This window comes from Sylvia atricapilla, chromosome 7 (genome assembly GCF_009819655.1).
Source record: "Sylvia atricapilla isolate bSylAtr1 chromosome 7, bSylAtr1.pri, whole genome shotgun sequence".
In the NCBI taxonomy this organism is placed as follows: Eukaryota; Metazoa; Chordata; class Aves; order Passeriformes; family Sylviidae; genus Sylvia; species Sylvia atricapilla.
In genome coordinates, this window is record NC_089146.1 from 24,231,788 (window position 1) to 24,253,752 (window position 21,965).

At 36.9% G+C, this 21,965-nt stretch overlaps 1 protein-coding gene across 2 annotated transcripts in view; it reads right to left on the reverse strand.

Annotated features, from left to right (window-relative positions):
* The window catches only part of XRCC5 (X-ray repair cross complementing 5), a 49,424-nt gene that overhangs the window by 17,664 nt on the left and 9,795 nt on the right, over positions 1 to 21,965 (reverse strand). For both annotated transcript variants that reach the window (XM_066323011.1, XM_066323012.1), the window contains exons 7-15: positions 19,584 to 19,698; positions 17,828 to 17,966; positions 15,634 to 15,746; positions 12,144 to 12,206; positions 11,338 to 11,475; positions 10,601 to 10,691; positions 9,248 to 9,375; positions 4,911 to 5,107; positions 572 to 662 (exon numbers count right to left, since the gene is read on the reverse strand). In XM_066323011.1, coding sequence (XP_066179108.1) covers positions 572 to 662; positions 4,911 to 5,107; positions 9,248 to 9,375; positions 10,601 to 10,691; positions 11,338 to 11,475; positions 12,144 to 12,206; positions 15,634 to 15,746; positions 17,828 to 17,966; positions 19,584 to 19,698 — 1,075 coding nt within the window. The remainder of the gene's footprint in view (positions 1 to 571; positions 663 to 4,910; positions 5,108 to 9,247; positions 9,376 to 10,600; positions 10,692 to 11,337; positions 11,476 to 12,143; positions 12,207 to 15,633; positions 15,747 to 17,827; positions 17,967 to 19,583; positions 19,699 to 21,965) is intronic.

Consider the following 21,965-nt stretch of genomic DNA (forward strand, 5'->3'; position numbering starts at 1 on the left):
AGAAGTTAGCTCAATATTACTACTTTTTTTTTTTTAAATAACAGGCAAAAAAGCAAATAAAGGAAGGTGCACAGTTATGATACAGATTTCATCCACCCACAAAATTTTAAGTTAGATTTAGTGGCAAGATGAAGCCAAATTTCTGATTTAGACCCCAAATTAATGCAGAGAACAATGTCTAAAATCCCAGCAATACTTTTGATTAAATACACAGAGGCAACTTCTATATTGCAGAAGATATGAAAGACAGCAAGAACAAAATTCAACCACTGAGCTCCAATTCTGTCTTCTTCAGATCCTCAGGCTTTCCTTTTAGAGTTCTAAACACCAGGAGAGAATTTTGTCCTAAAATATCCACGACTGATAAAAACTTGTGCTAACACATGCCTAAGGGCAGAGAAAGTTGTCTTTACAATCTCTAGCAGAGAATCTCAAATGTACAAGTAGACAGTATTTCAGTCATGTTTCAGCTAGAAACTCTCCTTTTATCAGGAAGTCTGTATATTCACTATAATAGACTTAGAGAATTAATCTTCCCCTTGAATAATCAGACTTGTAAAAATATGCTTACAGAGGTGATATTGCCTTCAGCAAGTTTCATAATGCTAAAGCTGCCTTCCTCATCTTCAATTTTTGGTTTCTTAAGGCTGGGTTCATCTTCACTGCAAATGAGAAGGACAAAAATGAATATAAACACTTGAAGAAGATTGTCCTGCCTACTAACTAGGGAGCCAGTAAATTAATGAAATATAAACTAAACTAAACTTCATTACATAACTGTTCCAAAATCAACACTTAAACCATGCCTCATGTGTCCCTTGGGCTGCACAAACCAGACAGTAAAAACAGAGATCAAACTTCATCTTAGCATACAGCAAAGGCATCACTTGTTAAAGGTATGAAATAATTAGTGCTTATTTCAGGTGCGAATTTCCTTATACAGACCTTCTTCATCTTTCTAAATACAGAATAACTCCAAACACTTTCTTTGGAACCTCTGTGTTGAGTTAATCTTGGTAATTTACAGTATATAACATGACATTTGGTATTCTCACTAGATTTTTTTCTAAACATGAAATGTCAGTGAAAATTTACCATCTTAGCAAGACATCAATTTACAATTCAATCACTACCTGCTAGATCCTGTCTTGGAACTTATAGCTAATACAAACCTGTTTACAGAGTGGCTTTTCAGTCTAATGAGCACTATTCTCCATCAGCACGAGAGCTCTGTAAACTTCCACCTTATATTTGTTAAAACCTGCTAGACAAACTCCAGTCAAGCAGATCAGAACTCTCTTAGGACATTTTAAGCTACATCTCAAAATACTTTCAAAGATTATTTTTTTAAAAAAAGCTAATTGTGATTTTGGGCTACTTTCTTGCTTTGTCCTTACAGGTAGCTTAGAGTAAGGTATACCTTCAAACTAGGAACTTAATTCTAACATGTAACATGCTACACTTTAGAGCACATCTCAGCAACAGAAGAAAATTCAGATATTCACAAAAGGAGAATAAAATCAGAAGCTGTCAGGCTAGTGACACAGACAAATTTATTTCAGTTTAAGAATGACTGAAAGCTACTCAGCAACCCAAAGGGAAAGATTTGTATTCAGTGAATCCCAAAACTTAGTAACAAGTTTTTCTGAAAAATTCTACTACTGTGAAAAGAAGAAACTGCTTGATAATGTAGGGACAAAGCCAGAGATCCTGGACTAGGAGCCACTTTTCATTCTGCAAGATTAGAACTGATTGCAAAAACTGCATTGCACATTGCAGAAGCAATCAACTATTAGAAAGAACTTGTGGAATCTTTATTTTTGCTTTCTATAGCACACTCCTCCCCTGCTTCACAATCATTGTCTACTTCACTTCGTTTCAGCAATCTTCTCTGTCCTTTACTTAGTTTTGTCACTACTGAAATGAAATCCCTTCTCCTCAGCAACTCCTGTCATTCAGCATAACCTTACTTATCAGTCTAGGAGAAATGATGACTTTAGTTATGCCTAAGGACAAGGATAGGATACCTTTGCTTCACTCTCAACTCTGCTGACTTTCTGGCTAACCTTGAACAAGTTACTTGATTGTTTTGAATATCCAGTGTGTCTTTCTGTATAAGGAGAAACTGCTACTTATCAACACCAGAGAGTTTGAAAGCTCTACTGGAACCAAAAATCTTGTATATCAACATGGTTTGATGAAAGGTGTAAAGAACAACAAAAATTCTCTTTTAGAATATTTTCCTCCAAAAGTATATGGCAATCAATTTTCTTCTTTTTCTTCCTGCATTATTTTTACTGATTCAAAATGCTTTGGGATTGGAGGAAGGAGAAAATAAATGATGATGCTGCATTTAACAGCCTAGGACCAAATCTACAGTTGTTGTTAATCAGTGCAGCACAGCAGAAACTAATGAATCCATAGCCATTTATACCAGCCAAGGATCTGACATTTAGAATATGCACTGATTAGCAGTATTTTTAAACTGCAAAACGTGCAATTACTATTTGAGAAAAATTAATAAAATACAAGATTAATTTAAAACACCCACTTCTACATTAATATAGAAGCCTCTCACATCCTACAAAGCTGGATGAGATAACAGCCTCTCCACAGCCAACCTAAGAAGGAAAAAGTAAAATGTTTTTTATTTTACTGGTATTTTTTTAAAACTACACAGATCTTAAGCAAAAGTGATACAAATGAATATTGAAATCTCTACTAAGACATCATGCCTACAATTATGCTGCTTTAGTCCCATTAGACCTTAAAATTAACCGAGAAGAGTATGGTCAATATGATGACAGGACATACAAATCAGTTTCAGAAAACAAAAGTAATGGTCAAGACACCTTCTAAAAAACTTTCTCCAAATACTTCAGTGCAATCTATATCTTAGTATCATTAAGCTGAATCTCATAGAACCACAGCATTTAGAATCACAGAATGGTTTGGGTTATAAGGGACCTTAAAGATCACCCACTTCCTACACATGGCAGGGACACCACCCACTAACCCAGCTACCCAAAGCCCCACCCAGCCTGGCCTTGAACACTGCCAGGAAGGGGCAGCCACAGCCTCTCTGGGCAACCTGTGACAGTGCCTCTCTTGTTTAATATTTTTCTTAATCACTGCTGCAAAGTGATGTACTTTCCTTTATCCAGTGAATAAATTTTATCATCTCAGCTTTTCCCCAAACACAGGGCAAAACCATACAGTTAAGACTGCTGTTGTATCAATGATAAAATACTACCAGTCCCATTCATTACTACACCAATATCATTTTCCTGCAGTTTTTTCAAAATCTTAACTATCACTCATTCTTCTTTGCATAGTTGAGTCTCTATCCTTTCACTTCCTTTACAGATTTTTTTTTAAAAAATGATTTTAATGCCCTACATCAATTTCTATCTAAATTACTTTTACAGCTGCTTTTATCACCTGTCTAAAGGAAAACAGTTTTTAAACAAAATAGATTTCCTTCTTGCTTGTCAGATGCTTTTGGGAAGATATATTTTACAGCAATTAATAGTAATGGGTCGCTACTTTTTGTTTAAATTCTCTCTAGCTTTATTTGAGCCCTATTTTTTGCCTTTTATTTCTAAACTGGCTCTATCACTTTTTAAGACATACGTATAAATGTATACACGTACATAAACCAAGAGAAAGTGGAGCATGGAGTAAGGAAAAGAGAATTTAATCAGTATGAATTCACAGACACACCAAGGCAACAGGAACACACTGAAATCAGCAACAACAAAAAAAGCCAGGTGTTTCCCAGCCCGTAGAGCGGAATGTGGTCACTAGTCTCAAGCAGCAAAGCAAGGAGTCCTGTGTCATGTCTTCCCAAAGACAAGATGCTGAGGAGGCTCTACTCAGCCCAGGAAAAGATAAATGACAGCTGAGCTAAGCAAGAGCTCAAAACACCTCAAAGATGTCGTTCCTAGTGCTGGAAGGACTGAACGAAAAATGACAAAATGAAGGGAGAAGGAGCTAACAGAGAACACTCCAACATCTCAGGGACATACTAGTTATATTATAGATTTCAATAAATGAATTTCTAAGAAGCAGATTTTGTTTATGCAAATTGATTTGGCTGGGGTGACAATACAACTGCAGTAACAATTTAGCATTTATTCTTCTTATCTGCAGCACAAATAAACTAAACACAATAAATTCAACAACAACAAAAATACCCTGTCTTAAAACTGTAGCTTCAAACAATAGCTGTTCCAGGAAGAGTCCATAACAGCTCGATTTTTTTGAAATAACCACATTAATTGCACAGCAGATAATAACGAAACTGCTTTTCATTTCATATTCAAAATGAAAGCTAGACAATGACCTAACTCAAACATGCTGAGAAGAAAGGCTCACCTTTATGGCTAATCTAAAGCACCATGGCATTTATTCTAAACTAAATTAGACCCTCTGTTAGTGTTATTTGAACAATTTTGTAACCACCTCTAGGACAAACTATCTCACCAGCAGACAGGAAACAATGCAACAGGTTGCCCAGAAAGGATGCACAAACCCTGAAGGTTTTCAAGGCCAAACTGGGTGAATTCCTTCTTAGATCTCACAGGTGGTCTTTGAGCAACAGGTTGACCAAGGAGCCTCCTGTGGTACATTCCAACCTGATGGAATTTGTGATTCTGTCACAGCAAATACAAACAGGATGAACACACTGCTTCCTAGTGTGTCTTGCACTGCAACAGTATAGCCACCACTGTTCACAAAATACTCCGTTCTGTGGCACCACAATATTCTCTATCCATCAGCATTTTTTCCACTGTGTAACTCATTGATTTTCTGTTCAAAAGATTCTGAACCTGCTTCATCCAGCAAAAACAACCTGAAGTGTTAAAAAAAAAAGTTTCAAAAAAATCCATAATACATCTCCAACTTACTTGTCTTTGAAGATCTCCTGTGCACTCTTCTCTTCTTTTTTCTTGCCAACTTCCTTTAGGGGGAAAAGCGCTTTTACTCTTTCCAGAGGAGCCTGACACCTTTCTCTTACCACAGAAGGCATCTCCAGCATTTCTAAAAGGTGCTGGTCTATCGGCGGCAGTGGCTTATCGGGGTGAAAAGCCTTGTGCTGCAAACACTGCAACAAACAAAACAGTCTGAGCAAAGTAGAACTTTCAATTATATTAAAAACTTTTAATATTTTCCATATTAAAACATACTACCTTTGTATTGCTGAAAAATATTCTCTCACAGTGGACTGAAAGTCTGTGATCAACTGTTTAAGGAGATCATTAATGATAGTCAACAAGAACACTGATGCAGTTGAGTGTTCCCACACTCACTGAAATGAGTTATATGAAAATTATTAGAAAAATCCCAGGAATGAAACAGTCATCTGCAGTTGTTCATGTTTTTAGCTTTCTTCTACCTTTAAAAAGCAGTTCTCTTATAAAACAGTCACACAGGAGAGATTTCTATAAATTTCAACATTAAGTAAATGAGATCTACCCCAACCGCAGATTCCAGTTATTGTAACAGTTAATTGTCTCTCAAAGAAAATATTTCTTCTTTGTCAATTAAACTCAGTATGCAAGGAGCAATGTTCACAAGCTTAAGAGAGAATAGAAATGGAAAGAGAGAATACTAAATGTGTACAGGTGAGGCACAGAATATATGTATGTTTGGAACCTAGCTTTGAAAGAAATAGGGAATGAAGGGGCCTGACAGATGCACAAAGCTGGAACAGATGGTGAGAGCTACAGAGAAGGATTTTTCACCCAAGTGTAGAGTCAGTGCAGCCAAGCAGAGGGGGAGAGATGAGGTTAATGAGGCAGGCTACAGAAATTCCATGGAGGGTTTTGAAAACAAAGTAAGTATCTTGACAATTTTGTGAAGTGTGGGATAGCAGTCGAGAGGTATGTGCATTTACAAATACACACACAGATACCAGTGCATGCACACAAACACATCAAAACATGTGATGTACAAAGGAGACAATTTTCTTCCATGCCCACTGTACAGGGTACATTAGACACCCATGTGAAGTTTATCTAGTTTAACTACTCAGTAAACTACGGATACAGCAGAGATTTGCTCCCCTGTTGGCTGTCAGACATTACACTAATTTAAAAAACAAAATCAAAGCAAATAAAAGCCCTTATTCACACTGGAAAGCTGCCAATACAGAAAATCAAGACTATGTGACACATTGATACTGATGTGTTTTCAGGCTGCCATTAGGATTCTAGTCCATATTAGAACATACTATCAAAAGAAGGCAGTTGTTATACAAGGCTACTGATTTGGAAACACTTGTAATGATTTAAGGCACAATTATTTTGAAAGAGAGCGAAAATGTTGCTGGAAGCTGCAGTAATGGCTCATGATACAAAAACAAAAAATAAAAAGGTTAGGTAATTGAATTAAACTCACAAAGCAAAAAAACTTAAAACCCTTCTTATGCCTATCTGTTTCAAGTTTTTGTAACTGAAAATGTGTGCAGCTGCAGGAACAGAGCAGACTGAGTGGCCACAGCATCCACTTTTATCTGTTTTTAAAGTAGATGAATACATCTGAAACCTGGGATGGCAGGTACTGTCAAAACTCAAGTGCTAAATAGAGACTAAGTTAAACAGACAACCTGGATTTTCCAAATCAACACTGTCCCTCTCAACCTTCTTAACTTCCCCCTTCCTTCTGTGTCCAGCAAGAACCACTCTTACCTCCACAGCTAGAAGGCAACCCACACTATAGCCCTGGTTTTGTGCCCGATATGTTTTGGTTTTCTGAAATTTATTCCCAGGGAAATTTCTGTAAACAAGAGACATCTCAGGCATGAAACCAGGGTTACACCACACTGCCACTGCCTTGCAGACTCACTGCTCTATTCATGCATATTGTCACCAAGGCACTGGGCTCCTCATTGCTTTTCCTAATTTCTTAAATTTCCACTTCTAGAGGCATAGCCAGCTTTCAGGAACAGAGGTCACACCAAGATACTGGTCAGTGGATATAATGAAGTGGACTTCACATAATTAATTCCATGATAAGCAATGACACACATACACCAACACATCCATCTCTGTACAGAACCACCACTGTTGAGCAATTTATTTGGCTAACAAATAAAATGTACTACATTCCCTAAACATCTTAGGTGCTTTGAATCCCTGTATTTGAGACAGACAACTTTAACAATGCTGGAAGTCTGCCACTACAAAAGCTACAGAAGTTCACTTAGTTTTTTCTGGAAGCAAGGAATAGAAGTTGAAAGTCTGGATATTGAGTATTTCTCCACTCCAGCAAGCATTAACAACTACTTCTCACCCACTCTGTCATTTCCTGATGCCTACCACTACTTCCAGAGATATAATTTAGCTTGATGTTTTTGTTTAAATTCAGGCTCTTGTCACTTATCATTCCAAATATCTTCATGAAGCAACAAAGCCAGGAAATGAAGTAGGAGTTCATCCTTTTCTTCAGTTATTTTTCAAAACCATTTATAGGTTCTATTCAGTCCAATCCACTTATTGGCTACAGTCAAAAGATAATGCAGAATTTTTCTTCATAGTTCTTAAGGAACCAGCAATGCCACTTGGCCCAAGAGCAAAATACTAAGAATCTGGAACATTTTTCAGCAAAGGAGAGAACAACTTTCACAGATTTTGGAACAAGACACAGCAATTTTGGAACAAGACAAACAAATGGGGCTGTGTGTGGCCAAAAGAAAGCACTAAAAGGACTGACAGTTTAGGGCTTTCACAACAGCAAGGACAGAAACTGTATCCTACCCCATACATTCAGTCAACAAGTATTTTTTTCTACCAGTAGTACTGACCCTTACAAAATTCTACTATCCTCTAAGGAACTTGGTAAGCTACTCAGTTACTCTCTTCCAGCAGCAATTGACTCAAGTGCTGGAACACCACCATCACACTGCTCCAGAAGACAAATAGTATACCTAAAAAAACCCACCATCTTTCACTGGTAGGTGACATCCACTAAATCAAAAGAATGCAAAACTCTATCTAGCAATATAACAGAGGAAATTCTATCCCTCGAGTATTTAATTTACAAGCAAAGCCCAAGTTTTACAATATCCAAGCATAACAATTCTTCCTAAAATAAGAGTTGTGCAGAGGTCAGTCCATTTTAAGTTCTTGCCCTGCAATAACCTCCAACTGATCAAATCTTGCATTCAGTTACACACTGTCTTGTCAATATGACTGGCAGAACTTGATGAGAACGCAGAGTTCTTCAGGTGTCAATCAGAGTAGGATTTGAAGACAGTGGGCTTACATGTGTTCCTGAAACACACATTGACCTTCAGATCCTTTGGTTATTCTGACAACACTGAGGAAGCAAGGCTTTGGGAAGCTAGGGTAAATTTTCTTAATTTAAAAAAGCATCTTCTTCCTACTTGTAAACTGAAATAAACCATGTGGAATTGCTGAGATATGATGAACATGATTGCTATAATACCATTTTTGGTCAATTCTCAGAGCAGAGTCACACATTCAATATATCTCCATGGTTCTGTATACAGTACAATTCTGCAGTTGCTTAAATTGCAGCATAATTTTCTTTATTTTTGAATTTGCTGCGTCATTTTTTTAAACACTTGAATTCCAATGTATAATTAAGTCTCTCATCCTCACAGTTGCAATGAAAGTCTTCACAAAATGAAAGGAATGTAAATCAAAATGGAGACAGCTTGACATAATAACTGCAGGAAGTGTGAACTGTTCTGCTGGCTCGTAAAGTGCACCAGCTCAGACACCCCAACAGAACATATTAAATGTCAACCATGTTAATAACCATTTCTCACTGATCCAGTTCACCTCAGACTGACCTGGTTTGGAACACTGCTAGATGCAACAATGCACAGAAAAGTGATGGGACACAGAATGATAAGATGAAGATATCCCAAATTTTCAGCCAATTCTCTTTGTCCAAAAGCCAAAGACTGAATCTATGTCCACAACACAATGTTGAGAGGCAAGTTTTTGCTTGCCTCATCTATGTACTTGTGAACATCACTGATGTAGACACCTCAGCACAGGTATAATTTCCCTTGCTTCCTGGAAACTAGAAATCTTAAAGATAAATCTCTGTCAGGGACAATACAGAAATCACTGGTTACCACATACTTTTATGTCAGAGATTTATATCTACATTTTCACAATATAGATCTTTCCAACGTGAATCAGAGAAAGATAGAAAGGTGAAAAGTCTTAAGCAAAAAGGTTTTTGAGAAACACCATATAGTTCACCTCACCTGATATAACCTCTGAAAATGAGGGTTTGGAATTTTGCTGGGATTAAATAGGTCCTCAAAAGTTTCTCCATCTTCATGAACCAAATTCATAGAATCAATCAGGGAGTCAACAGCAGATAACTGATCCACTAAGGCAGTAATTACATACAAAGGAAGATTAAATACACACGCAGATGAGCATTTCTTGAAACAATTTATAAATGAAGATTTGCTTCACAATGTGAGATTTTCACCAAGTCATTGCAGGCCACAGAATACACTGCAGCTATAGATGTGCCAATAAAGAATATGGATAATGGACACAATAATAAACCTCTGCTTTATTTAAGGACTACAGCATAAAGTCATAAAGCTTTCTTCTTTTTCCCCAAGACCTCAATTATTGTTGCCTTGCTGCTTTCTCTTTTCAAGATGTTTTCATTTGCAACAGAAGGTTTATAGGCCACTTAGAAAATAAGGAGAACAGTTGGTTTGCAAAACTAAATGGTGCCATATAAATTTTTAAAGTTATGATTGCAAATTAACACAGTTCACAATATCCAGCTACTGCTTTGGTAGGGTAAGTTTTAGATTTGTTATCAAACTGCTGGTTACAGGAAAGAAAACAGAAACTGCTATAGAAACAAACCAGCATGCTGTATATACCCTGATGTGCAGATGCCCATTCAATGCATCTCATAACAAATGAAAGAAGCAGGAGTGGATTTTAAACTACATCCACTTAAGACTCATTGCTGTGCAAAACTCTCAGAGCAGCAAGTCAAGCTTTGTGTAGCTGCATGTTCTCCAAATATGCCATCCATCTCAATCTGGACACCAATAAGTGCATGGTTTAATAACACTCCACAGAAAATATTTTTGCCTTTGTACATTATATTAACAGGCCATACAGCAAACGGCTACAGGACCAGCTTTGCACCAACAGAGCAGCTGCCCCTGTTCTAATTCTAGCTAGCTAATCACACACAGTAGATCCCACAAGGTTTGGTCATTTACTCCCACAAATGAGTTCAAAGATCAAAGGATACAGAGGACTAATCTCAGCTCTCTATCACAGGATCCTGTGAGACTCATGATGCTGTAACCTGAGCCAGAAATCATTAAACAAGACAGCTGAAATACTGCCTTGCAAACTTAGGACTGCTCAGTCTGCACCAGAAGTGGCAAAGCTTTAATTCACATTTACACTTCAAGACGACATCACCAAAATGGATGCCCAAATACCTGGGTGTTTTCCTAAGCCAAAATAACAACAAAACTTATGTTTTCACTGGAGAGCCAAATATTCTCTTTTAGAGCATCTTAGAAGACAACAAGCAGGTTATTTTTCCAGTTGACCAGCAAATGTCTTACCTGTAGGAGTGTATTTTTTACTGTTTTTCAAGGACGAAAATACATATTGTCTTAGGTCTTCCATATAGGGTAGCTGTACATAGATGAGACACTGTGCAAGAAGAAAGAAAAAACAACTGAGCCTGAAAAAAAAAAAGAATACCTGTATCCCCAGAGTGCCATATGAGGGCAATATAAAACATAAGAAAAATGTGAAGATGCTATGTGCATCAAAACACTTAAAATATTTACAGTGCCACACAATTTCAATCAGTATAAAACAGGGCATTATATTTTATAACATAGTGATGGCAACACTCAATTTTTCTGCTCGTGGAATAAAGACCTCCCCAGCCATCTGATCCCTTTTTCTTGTGCAGAGTTCCAACTACCCACGCTTTAAATATCCAATATATTGGCGCTTTGGGAGGTTTTATCACAGCTTACTGTATTTCAAAGTCAAAAGCTGGATTTTTTTTTTTTAATGTTTCTCTGCCTCGTTTTTTCTTTATTCAATTACCTCCTCCAGTTCATACCACCCTAAATAATTCCTTTCCATCCTTTATGTTTATACCCTTCATAAGTCTGAAGATTGTTGTGTCCGCCCCCACCTCCGTCACTGCTCAGCCATGCTATACATATTTAGCTCTTTCAATAGTCTCTCGTAAGAAAGATCAGGGGAAGCATATGCTGCAAAAGTTCTGACATACTGTGTTGCTTCTGGGTCTCTCTGCAGAAGGGTAAGAGAGAAGCATTACCTCATATGCATCCTTAATACAGGGAAAAGCTACTCCAATTTGTGGGTTGCATCTTCTATCATAAGCATAGCGCACTACAGCCACCACTTTCAACTCATCCAATGCACGAACCAGTGCAGAAAAAGCAACTGCTGCAGACTGGAGAGAAAAAAGAAGTCCACAAAATCATGCAAATTCTTAATCATGAAATACATCTTTCACAGGGAATTCAAAGGCATTGATTTAGTCAAGACTAGTTTCCATTTCAGCTCTACCTTTAACACATGCATTTTTTCATGTTCATAAATCAAAGAAGCTGAAAGGTCAAATCTCATCACGATAGTGGATCCATTCAAAGCTGAGCCAACTTTAGATTCAGCACATTCCACCTTTTTCACCAGGTGTGAACTCTCAGAGGTTTTGCAAGAGATAGAGAAAGGGAGGGAAGTCAGACCCATAAGGGAACATATCAGAGCACCACAGTGAGCTTTTTACCTCCAGTACTTTGGAGGTCTGTTCTAAATAACACAGTGACAGGGCACACTGTGGCTCTGAATCACAATCGACTTTAGCACCAATTTCAGGTTCCTCATAACCTTGCTCAAATGTAGTATCTACCAGTTTTTCATTATTCATGAGATACTGTATTTATTTGGGGTTTAATGCAACTTCTTTTTAACCTACTGGGCAATGAAATAAGACATTTCTGTAAGCTGCATTAAAAGTATTTATTAATGCAGAAAGACAGGACAATCTCGAGTATCACTACTATTATTTTTTGTTCTTACAGCAAAATAAATTCAGCATTAAACTTCAGTTCACCTTACCTCATCACCTTTTGCTGCAAAGACCTTCAGAGCCTGGTTGCCCATGTAATAATGCCTCTGGATCTAGAGATTCAAATGGTCAAGAGTTAGCCTGACCTAAAGAAAAGGTCACTAATACAACTGGGCCAATTAAATTACAAAACAACTAACATTACTCAAGTCAGAATCCACCAAATTTAATTACAGTGCATAGAGGTTAAAGCCCTGTATGTGTCTCATATCTCCAATTATCACTTAATATGGACATCCAGTCATATTGGGTAGGATATTCTCACAGCTTCCTAGTGATAGGCAGGAATGAAAGACAGCGCTACTGGCAGCTGTTACCAATCTGAATTATACTTCAGTAATTCAAAAGTCATTGTGGAAAACTACAGTAGTTAATACAAGACCTAAACCTAACTGAGACCATACTTATGCTATTAATTTTTTCTAGCAAAGATACATAAAAAAGAAGCTGCAAAAAGTCACATCCTTAATTAATAAAGCTACTTCAACAGCAACCCAGAGTATATACAGCTGTGCTGGCAACGAAGGACTTCTGTTAGCAGAGTTTATTCTGTTCATGAACATGGCTGAATCAAAATCAAAAAGAAAAAAATAGTTTCATCAAGAGGCATCACTGGATTAGTTGGAGCTACAACAGCTCACACACACAGAAACCCTGCAATCATAGAAGACCGGTGACAAAGATATCACACTACTATGGACACTGGTTAAAATAACCTCTCCTTGTTAAAGAAAAAACTCTTCAAATTACAGTCTCAGAAGTAACTTCATTATAGCTTTGATTTTTCTTTCACTCATTTAATCTTTTAATTTTATCTTCTTTACTTAGCAAATTACCATAAGGCTGCTGAAGTCAGTGACAACCTGCACCACCGCAGATCTGTTTATTGTACTACAGCACAATTCTTCAGCTCAGATTATTCTACCTGCAATCCTTCTTTCCTGTTCTGTCTCTAAATGCTCAGGAAATTTTATGTGCAGTATAGTATAAATAAGCAGATGCTTGTATCACTACATCTTTTTTTGTTTGCAAAAGCAATTTTCCCTTTGTAATATTTTCAAGTATTATTTCTTGATTTACATGGCATGGCTTATAAATTAAAAATCAAAGTTTAAGCGGCCTCTGATCTTCTTTCCTGAGGGATGTGAACAACTCAGGAAAATAATATAAGGTGGTTCTAGTCCGTATTTAATTATGTATTTGGAGCTGTTCCAGTTTTTCTTGTCAACAAAGAATCATCTTTCCATCAAAGTTTTTTAAAGAAACAATTTAATATAAAACATACATTTGAATAGTGTCAGTTTTATTATTCCAAACAATAAAATTTAGGAGGCGAAACTTAAGATAACACACGGGTCTTGAAAATTCCAGCTGTAGTTAAGAACTTCCTGATATCATTATCTATACACTGTAATTTAAATCCTGCAAGCATGCCTGAATAATTTTATTCCACTAAGGAGATGTACAGCTACTACTGGGCATAACTACTCACACTCCTGGCTACAGGACCACAGCACACTTTAAGATATAATTTCTGTTTGTTACAAAATCCGAAGACAAGTACATAATAAAAATTAATCAAAAGCAATCAATATTTGGTACATTGAAAAAATTCAAAAACAACTTGTTAATTCTTTTATGCATGTTTATGTGACTCAAAAAGTATTCCTAAAATTAACTGTAACTCTACAATTATTAACTACACGTTTTAAGGTTTTACCACACTATCTGACCCATGATGGGAAAATAAAAGTCCATGTGCAATAACAGTTCGCTCACAAGAACATTATATTCCTCATCTGCTTTTCTCTTATTTTCCATTTTCAAATAAAGTCAGACTAACTTGAGATAGGAGGCAAACCTCCTCCAGCATAAGAAAACTCTGCACACAGAGAAATACATCTTGCAGAACTAAATGACAACAGTAAGACTCATCTGGAGGCTAATAATGTATGAAGAGATCCAAGAAATTGTCCCATTGGAACACTGGATTCAGACACACTTCACTCATCAGATCCAGTTTCTGGTACGGGAGGTAGTACTCCCTAACACCTCTCTAGCACTGGCCAATACAGGGTACATAAGCTCAAGCATGAGACATTTCCTGGATCAATCACTTGCAGTCAACAAGCTCCCACATTACTCAACAATTAAGTTTGAAAGTTCTCAAGGAGCAACCAGGTTACAGCTTCCACTTAGGCTCGCTTCTCATTTCAGTACATCACAGAACTCCCTTGCTCCTCAGTTATTATGGTTTGGAATACTGCACTGGAGTAGTCTAATGACATATTTAGTAACATGCACAAGGTCTCTGTGACACCTGTACTGTAAAGTAAGATGTTCAGTTACATCCATTTGGGAGTAAGCGCCCACAGATGCCTCCTATTTCATTAGCATCTTTCCTTAATGGTAAAGGTGACAATGCCTGAGCCTTTATCAAGGGTTCTACTTTGTTCAGGCAGAGAGAGATTTCAAAGAGCAGGAGGGCTGCGAGCTGTGAGAACACAAGGTGCAGAACTGCCCTACAATTTCAGTTCAGTTTTGACTGGTGAAGAGAACTGGCTGTGGATAACTCCAAGATGAATAAAGTTTCAGTCACCCTGTGCAATATCCTGAAGAAAAAAGATGGGGAGCAGCTTCACATTCACAGCAATTACTTGGCATTTAGCTCTCTGTACTCTCTCCTCATATGTCCTGCTTCAAGAACAGTTTTGTTAAGCCTTTGCCTAGGGCTTTGCTAATGCTTAAGTCCTGGATTTTCTGAAGGAAATCACCTTGTGCTGGATAACAATAATAAGGTACTTGCTTAAGGTAAGTTTCTTAAAACCATCAGAGACAACAAATAGCAAAGTCAACACCACAGGTAGAGCTAAGTGCAATACAAACACCAAATATCTCATGGAAATATGGAGAGTTTTTGAACAATGCTACTACCTTTGTCTAAGTTCTAAGAAGTCTTCACAACATTTAAGTTTTGTCACAATAGAAAGAAGAGGCAAGTCATGGTTCACAAACTAATCCTTATAGAATTGAGAATCAATGGAGTCAGTTTTCAGCCTTGCTTTAACATTAAAGTAATGTTGAGGGAGAAGCTTCTGTTAAGAAGCAGCCATACTCTTGGCTGGACAAAGCCCAGAAAGGCTGCTACCTGAGCTGAACAGAAGACAGACCATGAAAGTTTGTGAGATGAAATGAGACCACAATATCTGTCTCCACTATGCAGAGATCTGAGTTCAGTGACTCTAGCTTCATTTGAGGGTCCCATATTTACGAGCTTCTCTTCTTCATAAGACCACCTACTGCTTACATGTACTAGAATCAGCAAATAAGTCACTCCTGCATACTTGAGTGGAGATGCCCCATTCCCAATACTGAAACCCAATACAACACCATGACTTTGAATTCATTCTTGAATTCAAATCAAGATCAATTTTCTTGAATGACCCAGGAAACTGAATAGGAAGACATTTAGTATTGTACCTGAGAGGATCTAGCAAATCCCAAAACAGAAAAACACTTTCCTTCTGTTTTGTATTTCATTTGCTCTTCATCTTCCTTGGAAAAAGGAACTATATCACTCCCATACCGAAAACCTAGAGAACAAGAGAAGAGCATCTGGTAAGCATATGGGACTACAATTTTAACACCAAAATTAGCTCTCTGAATATTTTAACAATGCATCCGTGCCCCACAGCTACAGTTCCACACATGCTCATCAAATTACTTTCCCTGTTAGGAAGAAAAACCAAACACCCATAGACACATTTTGTACTTCACTAACAGCAGTTGCAATCCTTGTACATTATTTTATGTAACACAAGTACCCTGAGAGAGCAGGAAAGAAAATAAGGGAACATCTTGCCTAACAAAGTTATGCTCACAGAATAGATTTAAGCAAATCAGAATAGATTTCAGCAAACAGATTGCAACACTCCCTGCAAACATAATACAAGCAACCTCAAACATACCACAAATCATACCACACGAGGCAACACCAGAAGAGATTCAGAGAATATGCTAAAATATGCTAACAGTGGAAGCAAAGTACACATTGGAAAACCAAAACACTCTGTATGCAGGACTGGTCTTTCTACATATTTTTGCGTCTTACTTCCCATGCCATACATTACAGGTGTATGTCCACAAAAAGCTGTACAGAAATTACAGGAAGCTGTAATTTCTCAGAGGTATCATCTGTTCCAACTGCTTTTTCTCCTATCTCAGCCTCCAGTATCCTCCCTGTAACATCATACTTTATTATACTGGCACAGACTAAGGACGATATCCTCAGGTGTGAAGAAAGCAGAAGGAACAGAGATAAATCCCTGGATGAAAAACATATAAGCAGATACATTTTCCTACAAACTGAAAAGCAAACACACATACAGAATGAAAGAAATTTCAGTATGGGTGCTGCAAATACAAAATATTGTCTACTTACGACATTTCTCAAAAAATTCACAAAAGTCCAGGAAGCATCAGCAGCTCTTTTAGCATTAGAAATATCACACCACTACTGACAGGGAAATCTTCTGTCTCTTTTGTTCACAATGAACTGCTCACCACTTCTTTTTACTAGTATCCCACAACTACTTAATAACTTAATCAGTCAGAAGATTAGCTGAGAACAGTCATAAATCCTTCAAAATGCATTCTCTGTAAAAATTGGATTTTTTTTTTACACATAGTTTTAAAGTTGTAAAACGTAACTAGACCATCTTTTCTGCTTAAAAAAAAGAAGGTTACATTGTTGTTGGGACTTTATCTGATATTGCAATTAAACACCTATGAATGCTAAAATTCAAGCAGATTAAATAAAAAAAATACAGCTTATTCTAATTTTCAATTTATGTTATTCATTTGACAGCACTCTCTACACTGTTATCTGAATAGTTTTCTGCTCTTTATAGTTAATATACTTGCCCTACTTGCAGGGGATTGAAATAGCAATGGAAAGAAAAAAAACTAGTAACAAAATATATCTACACAATCAAAAAAAAAGGAAACAGATTTGCTTAAATCCTTTTTTAAAAGTAACTACACTATTTGCTGCTGTTTCTGGGGCCTGTAGAGCCTTCTAAGGAAATTAATCTGCTAAGAAAGAAGCTGCAGGTCATAGAAAGTATTTTGCATATCGCTACTTCAGATTGATCTTGTTACAGTACAGCAAAGCTACTACTCTTGAACACTAAACCTTCCTTTGATGGCTTCATCTTTCCAAGTGTAGAATAACTAGAGCAGTTGCTCATCTACAAAAAAGCAGCACTATGAAAGCATTCATGTTATCAGTACTACTGAAGATCTAAAAATGGAATAGTGGTAGCAGAACTACTCAATACAGAACTGAGGTATGGCCTTCCACAGCATATAGTTCAGAAAGCTGTAGTGTCTTCCAAGTTCCATCTGTTGTTTTTATTATTGTTGTTGTTGTTAGTCCTATTATTATTGTTCCTTTTGTCATTATTATTCCTACTACTGGCAAAGTAAGAATTTTTAAAATATGTGAAAACAAAGACTCTCATGTAACAGTCTCTGTGTTCCGGCAGCTTACAGAGCTTACATTCTAAGATCACAGCTAGGCTTCAAGGTATAGAATGAAGAGGCCCTTAGGTGACCTAAGAGTACAAGCCATTATCTTCCCTTTTTCTTCAGGGTGCACATAAAGATGCCATACCTTGAATAGTATCATCCTTCTGAACCTCTGTCTCATCATCATCATTCAAGCAGTAAACGGTTTCTTTTTGCACATCCTCTTTTCTGTGGGTTTTAGCATCAACAATTGCCCAAAGTTTTTTCACCTTCTCTTCTGTGACCTTGGTATCAGAATTCAAAGAAAATGAATGTTTAAAATTTCAGTGGGATCCAGAGTACTTACCAAAAATACACAAAAAGTCCTTAGCCTGAGCGCCGCCTTGTTTTGCCAATAAAGAACTAATAAAGTTAGCATCAAATAATGCATCCCTGGCTGCCACCACAGTGCTTTCAGCTCTGCTTCCTCTGTATGAGACCTAACACGTGAACTGTAGCATATTGACAGCATCCCTGTCCTGATTATTCATTAAACCTGCAGGTTAAGCCATTTGTGGAAGTCTTTGAGTCACAGGATACCATGTAACTTGCTTGCTATTCAATTTACTACCTCCAACTGTATAAATACTTTTGACAAAGCATGAAGAAATACGTTAAAGATACAGTAAGACTCAGTATTCCCTCAGCTTGCTTGGCCAAATTTTCCATCAGGCTTACTACACTACAGGATAAAAATACCTTGTATTACTGCAACTTCCCCAAAAGGCAAAAAGATCCCAGTGCGTTACGGGACTTGTGAGGTGAAGAAGGAATAAGTATCTACAATGAGTGAACATTTCCCTACTACATGGGGAAAAAAATTGCTTTCTTTTCTCTCTGTTTAAGTGAAATTGATAGTATAGTTAGTACATGAGGAGAAAAATGTAGAGCTGAGTAGAAAACAGTACAACAGAATAGATTATGTAAGTACTACTGCATGACCTCAGGCCAGTCACTCAGTTCACCTTGCTTATTCTCCCAAATTGACTTTACTTAGTGTGTAAACATCTTTGGGAGGGGACTCTTTCTGTCTATTTGCACCAGTCTGGCACAATAGCCTAATAAAACAATTATTAATAACTATAACTAGAAAGTTGATGTGTTTCAAGGCTAGTATACCCAGCTCTCCGAATTCAGATATATTTCATCTTCATAATATCAGACTCAAGTCTTTTTTGAAATAACAAACCAATTAATTTCCATCTCACCAGATCCATCAATACTGCCACACTACACAGTTACCTAATTAACTATTCTATAACTAGGAATTTGCACATTTTCTGCCTTTAAATACATTTACTTTTTCCTAGCACTGATTAAAGGAACCATATAAACCATAAGAAACAGACTGGGCCCAAGCTCTCCCAAACAGTACAAACAAGCTGAAAAAACAGAACTTTTATTCCAAGTCTGAAATAACAACAGATGTGATTTGAAACAATGGCTGGTAAAACATTTACACCCACCATTTTAGGCACACATGTCCTAAAATTCTTCTCATGCCTAGGGCTTAAGAAATATATATGAAGTCTCACATATCACTGATGCTGAATGTAAATCTTTAATCACAGCATTCATAATCAGGGTCATCAACTTCAACACCATTAAGGGCCAGAGTAGATAGCAATTACTCCTATTTCTGTAGCTTATGAATTTCAATTATTTAACATGTATGGTGAAGTTAAAGTTGCTGTGGGAACCACAATTTTAGATGTACTGGCTTCTAACCAAATAAAAATCTCCATCATAATTATTTGGATCTTGTTTTATCTTTATTTTCTTAGCTTTAAGGAAAAAAAACCATGCAGTTACACGTAACTTGCTGCTAAATCACATTGAAACACATGATTTAATACACTTACTGATTTGTAGGCCACAATCCTTATAGACAAATTAGGACCAATAGTGAGCTCGCAGGGCCAAGGCATAGGCTTTCTTTCTATTTTCTTAAACATTGAAAGACGTTCCAGGCTCTCACTAAATGAAGGAATCAGGAAAAAGCAACGAACTCTGGTGAACTTGAATAAAGTATTATAGACAATACACCCTCCTTTAGGAAATGCAGGAGTCCAAACTGTTTCGGCTTAGATTTCATAAAGCAAATAAACTGTATCAATAATCCTATCACTACCCATTGTCAGAAAAGAGAATGAATAAAAGAGATTGTACAGTAGATTATCCCCATCTTGAGCCCTTATGATGGTGTAACATTAGGACTTAAAGGCACTGTGTTAGGTCTAGTGATAAAGCTACACAATTGCTTCTTAAGAATTTTCCATTTATCTCTGCTCACCCAATTAGGGCATGTAGCGAGTTGAAGAACACAAATTAGAAAAGGCAAAGTGGTAAAATGCCTTCTTATAGTAAAGCTGAAGAAATAAAGAATCTAGTTTCAATTAACAGGATTCCTCTTTTTCACATTATAATAAAACCTGGAATCTACCCCTCTCTTGATTAAAGCACTTGTCTGGCAGAAATAAAGATTAACTCCTAAAAAGATCAGTGGAGAATTCAACTGGGCATTCTACTTTTCAGATTTTCTAGTATGAACAGGGTTGTTTTTTTAAAATTCTAAAAGCACAGTGAAACACAAAAATGCACTGGGATTTTTGTATGAGATAAACATTTTATTACCTTTTTAGTTTTTTTTTTTTTTCTTAGGGAAAGGAAGATTTTTTTTCTAGCAATAAAGACATCAATACAGGATCTTAAAAAAGAACATGGTACTACATCATCAGGAGTACTGCAACACATACATTCAGGGATGAGTAAAAAAATCAAATACGTAAGTGCCAAATGCCTAAAAATGTAATTTAAGCTCAATTTATTATCTCTATCCTTTAATTTCTCACATTTACAGAAGAAAAATGCTGCCTGTTATCAAAGATGATCCAGTCAATAAAACCCTTGCAAAAGTACGTTTTAGCTTGTATTTTATGAACACAACCTTTCTGATCCGCAATCCCTTCCCCCAAAACCCAGAGGCAGCAGAAGTACCTCCTGTCTAATAGGTCAAGTATCACAACTTTAAAAAACACAACAAAATCTCCTCACTCACTTCCCTGGCATGGCTAATTTATTTTTCCAAGACTTGAAATATTTTTACCAGCAGGAATACTGAATCTAGGAAAATGAAGAATGTATCTGCACTGGCCAATTATCATGGCAGATTTGCAAAGCTGACTTCTTAAAGCTTGATAAGCAATTTAATTGCATCTAAAACCTCACATATTCTTAAACAACTTTTCCAACTAAAGCTTTAATCTACTAGCCAAATGCCTATTTATCCAGAGATTTTGGATTTCCCCTGAAAGTATGGCACAAAGACAGCTTGTAGAGTAGCAAGAGTCTGTGATAAAAAATATAAAGAGGCCAAGCCACATGGTAGGTTCATGCATATGGATTATCCTAAAGGATAAATGGGCCAGGAAAGATTCTGCTGTTCTGTGCAGTCTTTGAAGCAGTGACAAAGCCTGTTTTTTTCTAGAGACTCAGAATGCTCTGTTGACTAGTGCAGAGCACAGACACAGTGACACATGTCTCTCCCCTAATGCTCAAGGAGCAGCTTCTCTGGCTGCTGAGGTGCAAAGCTGACCAGCTGAGCTGGGGGAGGGAAGGAAATCCCACAAATAAACTGATGAATTACAGCATACAAACCTACAGGGACGACCCTCAGCTAAAAATTACCTTTGATAACAACATTACAGCTATGGTCTGCTAAGCTTCCTGAAAACCACATTGTCTAAAAGATCACTCTTCATAATTGTAGAACAGAATTACTGAAACAGTAACATCAGACTATGATAAAGCATGTAGACGCATTTTTGCCTGTTTCCCAACTGAGACAACACCTATGTAGAAAAGTCTGGGATACATCATTAGCTACTGTTTTCCAGAGATACACGTACACTTTTATTCTTTTATTGGGGAAACAAGAAGTGAAAAAAATCATCTTTCAATTCTTGCATTCCTAATGCAAGAAAAATGAAAAATAAAGTATATTGTTTGTCATACTGTCACACTACACTGTCATTAAAGAGCAGGATTCAACAAACAACACTTACTCAAAGAATTAGTGGGAGTTTATCAAACTAGTGAGCTAAAAGAAGTCTGTGACCAAGGAACAGAGGCTACCATTAAATGCAGATGTTGAAGCTGCACTATGCCACAAATTCCATCTCTTTCTAAAACACACTTTTGAAATGACATTTACAGAAATGTTCCCTCCAAATCCTCCAACACTA